Genomic DNA, 15,294 nt, shown 5'->3' on the forward strand with positions numbered 1-15,294 from the left:
GCGTTTCTATGGGCTAATAGCAAAAGGCCAAATTCAATGTTCCATCAAATAATAAAATACTGTATCTATACACACATTACACAGGAGGCTGCTGAGGGGTGGATGGCTCATAATAATGGCTGGAACGGCACGAATGGAAGGGCATCAAACACATAGAAACCATGCGTTTGATACCATTCCATTTAATCCGCTCCAGCCATTACCACAAGCCCGTCCTCCCAAATGAAGGTGCCACCAACCAACTGTGATACAGTGTATATATAACCAGTCAAAAGTTTGGACACACCTACTCATTCAAGGGTTTTTCCTTTATTTTCTACATAATAATATATATAATGCCAAGAGAGTGCAAAACTGTCATCAAGGCAAAGGGTGGCTACTTTAAAGAATCACAAATATAAAATACATTTTGATTTGTTTAACACTTTTTTGGTGACTATATGATTCCATATGTGTTATTTCATAGTGTTGATGTCTTCACTATTATTCTACAATGTAGAAAATAGTAAAAATAAAGAATAACACTGGAATGAGTATGTGTGTCCAAACTTCTGACTGGTACTGTATATACAGTGCATTCAGAAAGTATTCAGACCCCTTGACTTTTTTCACATTCTGTTACATTACAGCCTTACTCTAAAATTGATTTTTTTTAAATTATATCCTCATCAATCTACACACAATACCCCATAATGAAAATGCAAAAACAGATTCTTAGAAATGTCTGCAAATTTATACCAAATAAAAAACTGAAATTTAACATTTACTTAAGTATTCTGATCCTTACTCAGTACTTTGTTGAAGCACCTTTGGCAGCGATTACAACTTTGAGTTTTCTTGGGTATAACACTACAAGCTTGCCACACCTGTATTTGGAGTTTCCCATTCTTCACTGCAGATCCTCTCCAGCTCAGTCAGGTTGGATGGGGAGCGTCGCTGCACAGCTATTTTCAGGTCTCTCCAGAGATGTTTGATCGGGTTCAAGTCCAGGCTCTGGCTGGGCCACTCAAGGAAATTCAGAGACTTGTCCCGAAGCCACTCCTGCGTTGTCTTTGCTGTGTGCTTAGGGTCGTTGTCCTGTTGGAAGTTGAACCTTTGCCCCAGTCTGAGGTCCTGAGCGCTCTGGAGCAGGTTTTCATCAAGGATCTCTCTGTACTTTGCTCCGTTCATCTTTCCCTCGATCATGACTAAAAACATTCCCACAGCATGATGCTGCCACCACCATGCTTCACCGTAGGGATGGTGCCAGGTTTCCTCCAGATGTGACGCTTGGCATTCAGGCCAAAGAGTTCACTCTTGGTTTCATCAGACCAGAGAATCTTGTTTCTCATGGTCTGAGAGTCCTTTAGGTGCATTTTGGCGAACTCCAAGCGGGCTGTCATGTGCCTTTTACTGAGCAATAGCTTCCGTCTGGCCAGTCTACCATAAAGGCCTGATTGGTGGAGTGCTGCAGAGATGGTTGTCCTTCTGGAAGGTTCTCCCATCTCCACAGAGGAATTCTGGAGCTCTGTCAGAGGGACCATCGGGTTCTTGGTCACCTCCCTGACCAAGGCCCTTCTCCCCCGATTGCTCATTGGCCGGGCAGCCAGCTCTAGGAAGAGTCTAGGTGGTTCCAAACTTCTTCCATTTAAGAATAAAGGAGGCCACTGTGTTCTTGGTAACCTTCAATGCTGCAGAATTGTGCAGTGCCTCGACACAGTCCTGTCTCTGAGCTCTACGGACAGTTCCTTCAAACTCATGGCTTGGTTTTTGCTCTGACATGCACTGTCAACTGTGGGAACTTATATAGACAGGTAGGTGGGTTTCCAAATCTTGTCCAATCAATTGAATTTACCACAGGTGGACTCCAATCAAGTTGTAGAAACATCTCAAGGATGATTAATGGAAACAGGATGCACCTTAGCTCAATTTTGAGTTTCATAGCAAAGAGTCTGAATACTTCTAAGTTTTTTTTTTTTAAGTAATACCTTTGCTAAACTTTCAACAACAGTTTTTTTATCCTCTTTGTCATTATGGGTTATTGTGTGTAGATTGACAAGGGGGAAAAATGAATGTAATCCATTTTAGAATAAAGCTGTCAAGGGGTTTGAATATTTTCAGAATGCACTGTATATATATATATGAATATTATTTGTTTTATTATTATTATTTAATGAAACATTGAATTTGGGCTTTTGCTATTAACTCAGAAATATACCACTACAGAGGTCCTTAAATTCAAAATCAAATAGCCGAATGGTCCTTGGTATAACCATCTTACAACAACTCCATATGCTAGCCTAATAGAAACCCAGGGTCGGGCCCTTAGACTCTAGGGGGATTATGGGAGACCTCACTACCGACAACAATAAACATGGTCTAATATACACAAACACTGTACCAGAGTGTTCCCAAAATATTGAAAATATTGATGCAGTGACAATATTTTATGTAATGACATTACATGTGCATGCTGGACAGTGCAGTTATGTGCAGTGCCATGCAAAATGTGAGAAGGCTGTTTCAATTACCTGTGGAAATTGCTGGACATATGAATATAGAAAGTGTAGACAGAGAAATATATCTACCCATGCATGCACATGCATAAAAATCTACATTTCAAGTCACTGAGAGCACAACATGTGTTTATTTAAGCCTTTAATATTGTAATGGAAAAACTAAAGTCAATGATAGGTTGATGTGCCACACTGAAGGGTGATGGTGATGGAGACTATGGAGGGATGGGACGGTGCCAAGATGTGTCCAGCCAGCCAGCAGTCCATCAAGCCTTTTATGTCCTGAATGTCCATATTAGTCCACATGGGAAACTAAACGTATGGCCTGGTCCCTGTTGTATCGGGTTCCCTTCATTCCAAGACTCCTGGGTCTATTTCTGATCTCCTGTAAGGGGATAGCTTGTCCCTCATTTTGCCTGTCGCTTAACTTTTGCTTCAAACTCATCCCTCCCTCTCTCTCCCTCTCTCCCTCTCTCTCCCTCTACAAATCCAAACTTGAGGCTGTGGCTAAAGTTAGCACGGTCTACAGAGGTATATAAGCCCCCGAGGATAGGTGTTTAATGCGGCTTCACATCAGTCTCTTCTCTTGTTGACCATCCAAACCTCCATACATACCGTCTCGAGATGGTGAGTAACACCGGTCCTCACTTTCTGACTGCTTACCTGTCCACTACTCTGTGTGCTGTCGATGGGAACCTCCAGGAATAACACAGCATTTCCAGATTTTCTTGTTTTTCTATTTTAAGCTTTTTTGCTAGATTGAAAAAGAAATGATGGAACAACTTTTTAAAACTCAACTGTACTTTGGACTTTTTTGTGTGGTGCATTTTTAGACATTTTGTGTTAAGCTGTTCCTGGATATACAATATCATTCACAGGATCTAAACATTTTGTTAATACTTTATTAACACCATTTATATAAAATATGCTGTAAAAGGTTAGCTACCTGAGGATAATTCATGTTTTAATACATCCACATTCAAAAACATCCTCCTCTGTCCTGAGCCAGAGAAAGATTGTTCCTGAAGTGTTCTGAGAACATTTCAAGAGCTAGGTAGTAAGGGATGTTAAACTACATTTAAGACATAGTGGCAGGATTTAATGGTGGACCACACATATTCACCCCACATCACACTGATAGTCAGATCAAAGACTGTAATGCTAGATGGCGGACGGAACAGTGTACTGGACCTAAACACAAAGACATCCACTCACCTGTCCCTGACCAGGAACAGCTTGACACTGAAGTCAAAGGTCACTAATTGGCCTCCTGAGGGCTACAGCTGCAGGATGAACAGACCTAGAAGGTCCCATTGTTAAGCAGTTGATGTGTTTGTCCTTCAGGCACCCAAGAAGGCCAAGAGGAGGGGAGCAGCAGCAGAGGGCGGTTCCTCCAACGTGTTCTCCATGTTTGAGCAGAGCCAGATCCAGGAGTACAAGGAGGTGAGGATTTCTTAACACACTATGTAACACACATCACTTTTACACCTTAAAATGTCAATGGGACAGATTTCCTTTCAACTCCCTATCTGGGCTGAGAGTGAGTGACTCTAGTCTGGCCACCAGTCAGTTTCATTGTAACCTAATTATGCTGTAGAGTGGCTGAAATAGTTGCTAACACGGAAACAGACAGGCACAGCGGCTAAATTGATACTGTTATAATCATGAGTCAATCACGGTGTACTGTTTTTCCTTGTTTCATTAAAGGAGCGAACCCCAAATTAGATTTAGGGGGCTGGCCTCTGATTGGTAAATTCTCAGTGCAGTTGCTATTTTGTCTGTCCCCCCTCTCTCCCAACTTAAAAAAAGCAAAGAATGTCATGAGGAGAAGCTCTGAAGTTTCTGTAACCTTTTGAAGCTCTCCAGGCCTCCCTCTCGTCTGAGCCTTCAGCTGTCACTCAACCTCTCATCTTAAGTCCTCTGCTGCTGAGGGCTGCGTGTTTAAGTATGGCAGGACAACTGGGCCCTGGCTGGCACGCTGCACACAGAGGAGAGGGGAAGGGCAGTGAGGGGGGCGGGGATGAACGGGGGGTCACTGGGGGGGATGGGGGGTGGACAGGGGGAGAACAGGTGGGGACCGAGGGGAACAGAAGGGGTTGGGGGGGGCATCTTCTTGAGCTTCTGATAAGGTCTAGAGTTTGGAAGGCAGGTTAGTGTACCTGTTTATGAGGAGAGGAAGGTTGGAGAGGTGAACGGTATGTAGATGAAAGACGGAGGGTAGAAAGTGGAAGGAGTGTAGGGAAGGATACTGTGTGTATGGAAGGATGGATAAGGTCAGGAAATAGGGATCTGGCAGTAGGTGGTTAGATTGTATATGATAGTATGTGTTTTCAAAAGTGTTGTCAAGGGATATGGGCACAGACTTGACGGAGGGAATTCTTGCTGCTGTAAGTGATACAGACTTCTTAAGTATCACTTGGGGAATGTCTGACATCATCATTGGGACAGTCTTAACACTATGATGGGGGGTGTGTGTGTGCATGTGTGTGAGTCAGGAAGATGGATTACCAGCTGCTTTTTTAAGTTCAAGATCAACCATGGGGGTCCTCTTGGGTTTCATAGACGTAAGAGATGAGGTCCAGAGACAGGCTGGGACAGTGGAAGAAGGATTTAACAGGTGTAACTTAATGAGCTCTCCCTAAATGTAAGAATTTACATTTCTTGTTCTTTTTAGGTCTCGCCTAACAAGGGTTACATAGCATTGTGCCATAGATAGGCATCACCTGGCACTTAAATGACCATAGTTGACAGAGGTGTCTCTAAGTTGTATGGAGTGCACATGCTACCCATGTCCCACTACACACATGACTCAACCCCCCCTCCTCCATGTCCCACTACACACATGACTCAACCCCCCCCTCCTCCATGTCCCACTACACACATGACTCAACCCCCCCTCCTCCATGTCCCACTACACACATGACTCAACCCCCCCTCCTCCATGTCCCACTACACACAGGACTGAACCCCCCCCCTCCATGTCACACTGGGGATGACAACTTGGCAGACTCTGGTGACTGGTGTTCATGTCATGCCTGACATTATCTGTCCCTCAATTCTTCCCTCCCTCCTTCCCTCCTTCTCAGGCTTTCACAATCATTGACCAGAACAGAGACGGTATCATCAGCAAGGATGACTTGAGGGACGTGCTGGCCTCAATGGGTGAGCAAGGGTTACATTTAAGACCTTTTAAGATTCTGAGGACATATTATGTGACTGACCTGTCTCTATTAAAAGTGTGCCTTAGTATGTCCACAATGTCCAATATGTACTGTATATGTGTGTATGTGTTTGTGTGTGTGTGTGTGAGAGAGAGAGAGAGAGAGAGAGAGAGAGAGAGAGAGAGAGAGAGAGAGAGAGAGAGAGAGAGAGAGAGATAGATAATGGTGCTAGCTAACCTCCACTCCCTCCCTGCTCTGTAGGCCAGTTGAATGTGAAGAATGAGGAGCTGGAAGCCATGGTCAAGGAGGCCAGCGGCCCCATCAACTTCACCGTCTTCCTCACCATGTTCGGAGAGAAGCTCAAGGGTGGGTCTATAACTCACTGTACTTGCTTGCTTTATTTCTGTTGCACATCTCCTCATTTCTTGGTTTGACTCTGTTAGGCTCACTGTCTAACTTGTTATAACCAGGTTATAATCGCTTCAAAGTGTTAGTGGCTTTCTAAGTACACTCCCATATCTGAGGACATTGCATGTGTCTTGCTGTCAGTGTAACATGCCTGACTGACGCTCTGTGTCTCAGGTGCTGATCCCGAGGATGTCATCGTTAGTGCTTTCAAGGTCCTGGACCCTGAGGCTACCGGTTTCATCAAGAAGGAATTGTGAGAATATTTCCTTCCTTATTTTACAGTTGTAGTAATGAGTGCACTCCATAACAGAATCCACAGCTTCATGAATGTTTGTGACTTTGTCTCCCTCTCTCTCTAGCCTTCAGGAGCTCCTGACCACTCAGTGCGACAGGTTCTCTGCAGAGGAGGTGAGTACATTTCTCATCATTCAGTTTGAATATCATCATGATCTCTCCTTGTCCCTTGACTTGATGAGTGGCTGACCCTCCTTCTCCTCCCCTCAGATGAAGAACCTGTGGGCTGCCTTCCCCCCAGATGTGGCCGGCAACGTAGACTACAAGCAAATCTGCTACGTCATCACACACGGAGAGGAGAAGGAGGAGTAATGAAACAGACAGAAGAAAAGAAAACAGCCTCCCTTTCCATTCTACCTTCCTGCTCCTCTCTTCTTCCTTCTATTCTCTTTATGTGTACTCGTGTGCTCTGTCTCTCACTCACACAAATTCTCTAAAAGACTCGTCTCTACTCAAGACATTTGTGTGAGAGCAGGTGCTCATGGGTTGTCTATGTTTGTTCGTGGGGATATGGGATTATTTTCAATAAAAATGATCTTTTAACATCTCCATCTCTTTCTCATCTGCTTTCCCTTCCCTTAACCCTCTTCCTCCTTTTCATCTCTTACTCCTATCTATCATTGGTTGTTTCCCCAGTCTCTCTGTTAGAAGAAATGCACACAGCAAGTCGTATTCCACTGCTGTGGTATGGATGTGTAAACCCCAAGGTGAAACGGAGCACCAGTCTTTGCCTCGGCTGCAACAGCTCAGAGGTTAGACCTGGAAGTCCTTTCACTCCCCCTTAATTTAACCCTCAGATGGGCAAATAAACCAAACAGAGAGAAATCCTATAAATATTGTAGAGGTTATCTCCTGTAGATAAGGTGGGAAAATAGGAGATATTCTAAGAAGGAATGAGGCTAGAGAAAAACAGGGCCTCCTTAAAGTGACGGCTACGTTTTTCTCAAGAAGTGAGAAAGGCTGCTAGAGAGAAGAGAAAGGACCCAAAGAAAACACACGTCTTCACCTCCTTTCCCTCCTCCCTTTCCTCCTTTACTTCTACCTCTGTTTTCTATAAGCTCCTTTGTTTTCTGCACCTGGACTAGCTTTATTCTGCCAGAAACTCCTCTGTAATGAATAAAAGGGACTAACTGTGAATAAAAGCTCTTATCTTTTGTACACTAGTGTCTCTGTTCATGAGTGGTTCTGGTAGAGTGGGATTGAGAAACAACAGGGCTGGCGTGGGTGTATTTCCTGTGCTGTGTGTCTGAGACACCACCAAAATCTTATCCGCAGACTAGGCTCATTTGTAAAGACAGAAATCATACACCTTTACTGCCCCCTGCTGGACCATAGACTGTCTGAAATATGAAGTTTTTCCAGAATGGAATAAAATGTTCATGCACAGCTCATTGGGAGAATGCAGGCGATATCAACATGAAACAAGAATGCAAGGCAGAGCAGGGTTCTTTAATATATTATGGTTTATTATTCATCACGACTGTCATTATCATTATTAATTAAATACATCATGTGTAGATTTTCTTCTGCAGGTAAGGAATGCATTTCATTATCTAGGATTTTATTTTTCCACCAATAACAGTTCCATGTAAACTTAAAACAACAAAAGACATACAGTTGTGGAGAAACCATGACAAAATAGAAAAACATAAAAGCAACAACCTTTAAAATCTAATCAATGGGACGCTCCCGATTAAAAGCAATCAAGCTCAAGGATTTCAGGACCAATGTAGAAATGCACTCAGGACCTACGTGTCTCTGTTGACTCATCCTGGCTATTTCAGGCATGAGGACTGATTCCAGATCAGTTTGGGAGCAATGACAGGATGACTGTCATGACCTCTTGATGACAACACAGAACTGAGTACCTTAAGGAGCCTAACCAATTGGATGGAGCCAGGGCCTGCTTGGAGAAATATTGCTCTATCCTGATTGGTTCTGTAGCATTCTCAGGGTTCTCCAACTTCTAATTATTGCCATGAAAACTACTGATCTCAGCAGTGGCATTGCTGGCCGTCAGTGCTGCTGTTTGACAACATGCTTTGTGAACAATAAGGTTTGCATAAACATGTTCAGGTCATCTTCGCCGACTCTACTCTGATCCAAAAGTGATTCTGAGAAGACTGGAAGCAAAATGTGGGGGAAGAAGGGGGAAAGCAGGGGCTTAAAAAAAATAACATGAGTTGGTGAAAAAAATGACAAATAGTGAACACACAAGGACATTCTGGCTACGATTACACTAAAAACCCTCCTCTCCTACAAAAACAGTACAGAGAATCAGTGTTAAGAGAACCAACGGTTTCCACCAAGGAATGGTGTTACAGTAACTAACCGGCACTATCCATCTAATGTACAGTATACATACGTTACATAACACTGTGTGTGAGTAGGTTAGGGAGTTATCAAAACATCATTATGGTGGTTGGTTACAACATACTGACGTGACAAAGACAGACAACTTCAGATCTTCAATTACAACCCTTGTCAGAGTTGACTAAATGCCTCCAGTATCTTAAACAGTACTTTATGACCTTCGGCTCACTGAAATGATGTCATATCTGAAATACTCATGTGAATCTTAGTTGATCGATTGATGGTCATTCCCCTGTTCTTCAATCACTGTCAGGTTTAATACTGTAATATGGTAAATGGAGAATTGTGGACCTAACATTACCCATAGCTACCACAGTAAACTTGAAATTTGAAATGACATAAATAGGATTTGTTATCTTAGAAGATGAGGACAAATGTGCAATAATGAAATCAAAACAGCCATACCAGTATCTAAAAAAAACAATACTTAACATTATCCTCCTTAAACTGGGCTTCACGTCACCAGCCATCCTTCCAGTTAACCAGGTGTCCTTTACTCGCATAGAAAAATAGCAGTCAGATCCAAAATAAAGAATAATACATATATAATATCTGATTACATTAACCAACTTTGTACATAAATACATCAGAGCCCGAAGGTCAGAGTTCAGAGGTTAATGCTACATTGGCACGCCTGACCCGCCCAGCACCAAGTGGCTTGCTATGGGTCCTAAAGGCGCAGGTGTAAGAGGTGAAACTATCCCATAGATATGGAAAGAGGCCTCATCATTGTATCTGTGCCATTATGGCATCTGTAACAGCTTCATTGAGGCAATATCCATTTCAAAGTTGTCAATTTTCTTCTTCCCGATTGGCTGATCCCTCCTGATGACCTGGTTGCACGACTCCAACAGGGTCACCAGAAGGGATCGGTCAATGAAGTTGGAAGTCCCATTCAGTTGACTACATTCAAATGGTGGAAGCCCTCATGGTGCTGCTCATGCTAAAACAGCCTTTTGGCCACTGGAGGCCTCTATCATTCTCTATGAACTATCCAGATGAGATTCAACAACCTTCCTACCTACCTACCAAACAGGAGTGGTCAACGTAAGTTTCTCAAATAACTCTAAATAGATCACATTCCAATGGGTTCATTTACTAAAAGATTCACCCTTATTAATATTTGGCTAAATAAAATATATATTATTTAATTTATCACAAGCAAAAAAATAACAGATGGACATTTGGTTTGATGGGCAGATTCAGAGTTGTCATTGAATGCAGAAGGACCCTCCCTCGCTAAACTACCAGTATCTATCATCATCTCCCACTATAAAACATACTCAAGAGAAACTTGAAAAGACAAAAAAAATAATTGCATTCTAAAATGAAATCACTCCTTGTGTTGTTAGGGAGGTGCCATCCTGATCCATGCATGTCTGTCTGTCAAGTCTCAGAATGTCATGTTCATTTCTCCCTCTCCTTACAAACCCTCCCTATCGCAGTGTACATCTCTCCATTACCTGTTGGGATTATATTCCTCTGTCACTGGTCAGAGGACTAGAGATTAAGAGATGAGAGAGAGGGGGGAGAAAACAAGCAACTCAAAAAAGAGGAAGACAAAGACATGAGAGACAGAGCAGAGAAACTGGGTGGCAATATTGAACGGTAACACGGCTCACTACGCTACTAAGGCACACACACACACAACACTTAACACTACAATAAATAGGTCCTCCCAGACATCCAAATACCATAGTACTACCAGCAATCACGGTCTTCAGTGCCTGGGTTTGAGATATTTTTCAATTGTTTACTTTTCTCTGCTAGCATTCCGGTTGGACATGTGACCACCTGACCACAGACTGGACATGACAGGGCATTATGGGGAACGACTCAAGGATCCTACATAGATTTAGGATGTTCTATTTACACCCAATTGCACCCAATCTATAACTCCCACCTACTCTATGTCCAACAGCTTGTCTGTCCACCAGCCTTAGTCTGATAAAAACGAAATAAAAGAAAAAACTAAATGAGAAAACAGTTGTGTGATCTTGGGAGATCCATTGTGAACCACACAGACAATTCTCCAGTTGCAAAAGGAAACGTGTCCCAACTTAATTATTCAAACTAATTGATGAAGCAAGCATGGGGGGGATGACCCCTGGGGTGCTAATAAAACCATGATCCAGATGTCTCCAAAATCATCCTGACTATATGTAGTCTTCAAGATGCACTATACAGGAGGCCTTCTCCTTTTCTCTCTCTCATTCCACTTCTGGGGGTCTTTTGTTTCCATGTCCTCTTTTTTTCCTTGTCCATTTTCTTTCTAAAGGAATAACAGGAGAAACTAGGTCAAATCTCTTGGTGCTGTGGCTCCATTCTTCTCCTCTGCCTCTCCTCCCCCTCTGTCCTATTTCTTCCCCCCTTTCTCCTTTTTCTTCTCTTTCTCTGCCCGCTCCTTCTCCTTCTTCTGGCTCTCCTTGTCTGCTTTGTCCTTCTTCTTCTCCTTCTCTTTCCTCTTCTCCTCCTCCTTCTCTTTCTTCTTGTCTTCCTTGCTCTTCTTCTTCTTCCTGTCATCCTCTCCTCCTGTAGCTGCTGCTCCTCCTCCTCCTCCTCTCCCTCCGTCTGGGAACGGGGGCAGAGGCGTGTTGTTAGCGGTGGGTGATGGGATGGTGGGTGTGATCTGCTCAGAGGTGACTTTGGGGGAGAGGGTGTTGGGTGGTGTATGGTGTACTGAGGCACCAGGCTGGCTCTGTGCTGAGGTCTGGGCTGGGCCAGAAGAGGGGCCTGGACCAGACCCAACCAAAGGACTCTGAGAGGCAGGCGCCCTAGCTACAGAGCCACTAGACATGGGTGGTTTGTGGGCGGGGCCTCCGGGTGGGCTTGAAGCTGCCGCTGAGGGGTTCTGTCGCTGCATGGCCTCCATCCCAGAGGCCCCAGAGAAGGAGCCCTTCTTCTGAGAGCGGAAGGGGGTTTTGGACTTGCGGAAGCCAGGGAGGGAGAGCAGGCTGGAGGAGGCCCTGAGGGGCCCTGGAGGAGGGATGGACCCCAGGAAGGAGAAGCTACCCCCGGAGCTGATGGCGGAGGCCCGACGCTTGTGCTCGTGGATGTCCCGTGTCCCGTGGAGCCTTCGGACAGGCTGGTGGGTCAGTTCGCCCCTGGACTCCCTCCACTTCCTTACCTGAATACTGCACTCCCTCTCGATCAGAGCCTCAGTCACCGCCAGGGACACCACCTACACAGACAGAGACATACAGAGGAAGTCATCAAACCAGATCTAGACACAGAGACAGAGAAATGTCAGTTGACTCATTTGACTCGTGTCAATGAGTCAGAGTAGGAGTATGTTTAGAGAACACGTGTATGTGTGTGTATGTCTGTCTGTATACACTGTTTACAGTCTCACCTCCTGCACCAATAGGTCCTCTCTGACAGACTCAGGTGGGATGTTCCTGAGGCGCTCCATGGTTTCGTACATGCCCTGGACCTCCCGCAGTTTATCCACCGAGCCAAGCATCTGCTTGAGCAGCACCAGGCCCACACGGAACACTATCTTCACTCCTAGAAAACAGCACAGTTAGCTAATAGTTAGCCACAGCATCATGTGCACTGTGTGTGTGTGTGTGTGAGAGAGAGTGTCTTACCCTCACAGAAGAACATGTCCCACACACGTAGCACACAGGACCACGGCAGGGTGCGTGAGAAGACACACATGAACCACTCGGTCATGTAGAGAATGGGGTCTATCTTAAACTTCTTCAGGTGACGGTAGGCCATGGGACAGACACGACGTAGCAGAGAGAAGAAGATCTCTCCATCCAACTGGATTGCTTCCTAAAAGAATGATGAGTCGTCTCAGTGTACACCAAAGAAGAAGATAGCGTGTGTTCGTTCATTTACTCACCAATCCAGCGCTATAGTATCCAGGCAGGTACGTCTCACAGATCTGCACCAGACACCAGAAGGCATGCTGCAAGTTGGGAATAAACACATTATAAACACTTAGCCCCATCCCACTACTTCATCAGTCTATAACATTGTTCCCATTCCCAGTCTCCTCCACAGTCCCCCTCCCTCTCTCTGTGTCCCCCAGCAGCCCCTCACCTCAGCAGGCATGTGCATGAGCAGGACAGCAGCCACCGGGGCCTGGGCCTGGCAGTATCCCTCTTCAGGTCTGTACACTGTGTAGGCTTTCAGTACCCGGTACAGATCCTGCTGCCTGGAGGCCACACCAGAAGAGAACAGACAGTTAGCACACATGCACTCAAAGTACATTTTTATTGTACATGTCAGTGTGCTCTACATGGACTGAACAAATCCTGTTATACATCAGTACAGCATGGTCATTTACCCGTGTCCACCGCGAGCAGCAAACATCTCATGGAAGGGGAACTGTCTATGCAGGTCCTTCTCTATAATGTCCAACCATTTAGGGTCTCCCTGCTCCCTCTCCAACTCCTACAGAGATTAAGAGAGAAAGAAAACTTCAGAGCATTTCTAATTGAGCAACTTTAAAGCAACATATCTAGTTAGAGCAGCATAATATGGAACAGGACTGAGTATAACTAGGCCTTTAACAAAGCATGTCTGTGTCAGAGTGAAAGCAGAGAAAGGGAAGGAAAAAGGGTTTATCTGATATGATCTGTCCAGACCCCCATGTCTGTGAAGGTAGACCCAGCCAGGCTGGATTACTGCCCAGGATAAGAGGCTTAGAGCTGGGGAGGTCTCTGCGCCCCCTAATAAACCCCCCTGGAGATCTAACTGGTCTAACAAGCCACAACTCCTCCCCATCGCATGAACTTCTGTTCCAGTTAGTCTGTCTACCTAGTCTGTCTACCTAGATTTCACTGAAGAACTTCTGCATTCAAATACGTTGTTTTGATTACAGTGACATTTTGACTACAATGACCCTAAATAGAGGCTGTAGGAATGATGGTCTCGGATTTGAATGGGTGAAGAGTACATAGGCAGAATGTCTTTTTTGAGTGTCTGCTTCACAATAGACATGTTTTGTATAGCGGAAGTGTGAGTATGAAGACAGAAAGGGTGTGGGTTAGTGGCAGTACCTCAAACTTGCCGGGGTTGGAGTCCAGGAGCTCCTTGCTGTTGGAGAGCAGCTGCCAGGCTTTAGCCCGGAGAGAAGAGGGGATCCCCTTCCTACAGCGCAACTTCACCTGAAACACACATACACTTGTTATGTTATACACACATACAATGTATGTAATAGATATACAATCTCATACATAGACAGATGTAGCTAAGTACCTTTTGGAAGCGTCTTGAGACCCATTTGTCCCAATTGTTGAACATGTCCAGCCATTTCAGCTCTCTCTGCCGTGCTACATCAACTCTGATGTCCTTATCACTGTAACACATGGAGAAAGAGTTAACAAACACCAACACACACATGCATGTCAACCACACTGGGCATGGAAGACAGTGTATTTATTGCTTTCCAGGGATTTTCAGCCATTGAAATCCTTGGGCGGGGCACCTAATTATTATTTTTATATATAATTGAAATATATTTTCAGGATGGAAAAATGCTTCCACTGTCAACGTAAACGACTTAACCCAGATCAGATTACTGAGACTGCCAATGTTTGTCCTCCATTGGGCAGCACTTACACTGGTGCTAAGTGTCTGGATTATTCCTTTCCTCTGGATGATGAGTGTGTGTGGAGAGCACAGCAGAATGATGCTGCCATCATGGCGATCCACAAGAGTCTGTCTGAAGAAGACTCAGAGTCGCTTCAATTAGAAGTTCAGCATAATTCAGGATAAAGTGTATCGAAAAACTCCAAAAGGAGATGGAACACATAGCACCCATTACCACGTCTTCATCCCCTCTACATTGACTGACCAGATGATCCAAGCTTATCATGCCAACCCCATGAGTGGCCATCTTGGAGTTTACAAGACCAACCGAAGATTACAGGAGGTGGCTTACTGGCCAGGCTTACAGGTTGATACCAAGAAGTTTGTACAGCAGTGGGAAGTCTGACAGAAATACAAACCAGACAGACATGCCTGGAAAATGCAGCAGACATGGTGAACCATCCCAATGAAGTGCTGGGAATTTACCTCATAGGACCTTTTCCTCCCAGCCGGGGGAACCGGGAAGGAATTTTAATTGGTGGTAGTGGACTACCACACACACACACTGGTTGGAGGTGTTTTTCCTCCGCAAAGCCACTGCATCCGCCATTGCTCTAATTCTGCGAAGGGGGGTCTTTACCAGATTCGGGATTACAGACCAAATTCTCTCTGACCGAGGTCCGCAGTTCATATCAGGAATCTACAAAGAGCTCAGTACCTACTGGGGTGTAGCTGGTAAGCTGACCACGGCCTACCATCCTCAGACCAACCTGACCGAGAGGGTAAACCGCACCTTGAAGGAGATGATTGCTTCATTCGAGGGGGATCAGCACACAAGGTGGGATCAGCATCTTCCTGAGTTTCGCTTTGCACTGAACTCCGCAGTCCAGTAGATTTCTGGGGTCACTCTCGTCGAACTCCACCTGGGAAGACCACTAAAAGGTCTTCTGTCATATGGACAGAGTCTTGCAAAGTTCCAACGTTTCACCTGACTGCCCAGCATTTGATGCAGTCCAACA

General features: G+C 44.8%; 2 protein-coding genes across 2 annotated transcripts in view; one reads left to right on the plus strand and one right to left on the minus strand.

Annotated features, from left to right (window-relative positions):
- Positions 1-2,988: 2,988 nt before the first annotated feature.
- Positions 2,989-6,905, plus strand: LOC115171514 (myosin regulatory light chain 2, skeletal muscle isoform type 2). The gene is made up of 7 exons (XM_029728430.1): positions 2,989-3,122; positions 3,840-3,938; positions 5,582-5,657; positions 5,918-6,022; positions 6,239-6,317; positions 6,424-6,472; positions 6,569-6,905. Exons 1-7 carry the CDS (start codon positions 3,120-3,122, stop codon positions 6,668-6,670), a joined length of 513 nt encoding a protein of 170 aa, XP_029584290.1. The 5' UTR covers positions 2,989-3,119; the 3' UTR covers positions 6,671-6,905.
- An 898-nt stretch (positions 6,906-7,803) lies between these two features.
- LOC115171513 (TBC1 domain family member 10B) overlaps positions 7,804-15,294 on the minus strand; it is a 15,748-nt gene continuing 8,257 nt past the window's right edge. The window contains exons 3-10 of the mRNA XM_029728429.1: positions 13,943-14,042; positions 13,744-13,851; positions 13,029-13,135; positions 12,782-12,896; positions 12,582-12,647; positions 12,322-12,511; positions 12,084-12,238; positions 7,804-11,912 (exon numbers count right to left, since the gene is read on the minus strand). Of these exons, the coding sequence (XP_029584289.1) occupies positions 11,088-11,912; positions 12,084-12,238; positions 12,322-12,511; positions 12,582-12,647; positions 12,782-12,896; positions 13,029-13,135; positions 13,744-13,851; positions 13,943-14,042 (1,666 nt within the window). The 3' untranslated portion in view covers positions 7,804-11,087. The remainder of the gene's footprint in view (positions 11,913-12,083; positions 12,239-12,321; positions 12,512-12,581; positions 12,648-12,781; positions 12,897-13,028; positions 13,136-13,743; positions 13,852-13,942; positions 14,043-15,294) is intronic.

Source organism: Salmo trutta, chromosome 32 (genome assembly GCF_901001165.1).
Source record: "Salmo trutta chromosome 32, fSalTru1.1, whole genome shotgun sequence".
Classification (NCBI taxonomy): domain Eukaryota; kingdom Metazoa; phylum Chordata; class Actinopteri; order Salmoniformes; family Salmonidae; genus Salmo; species Salmo trutta.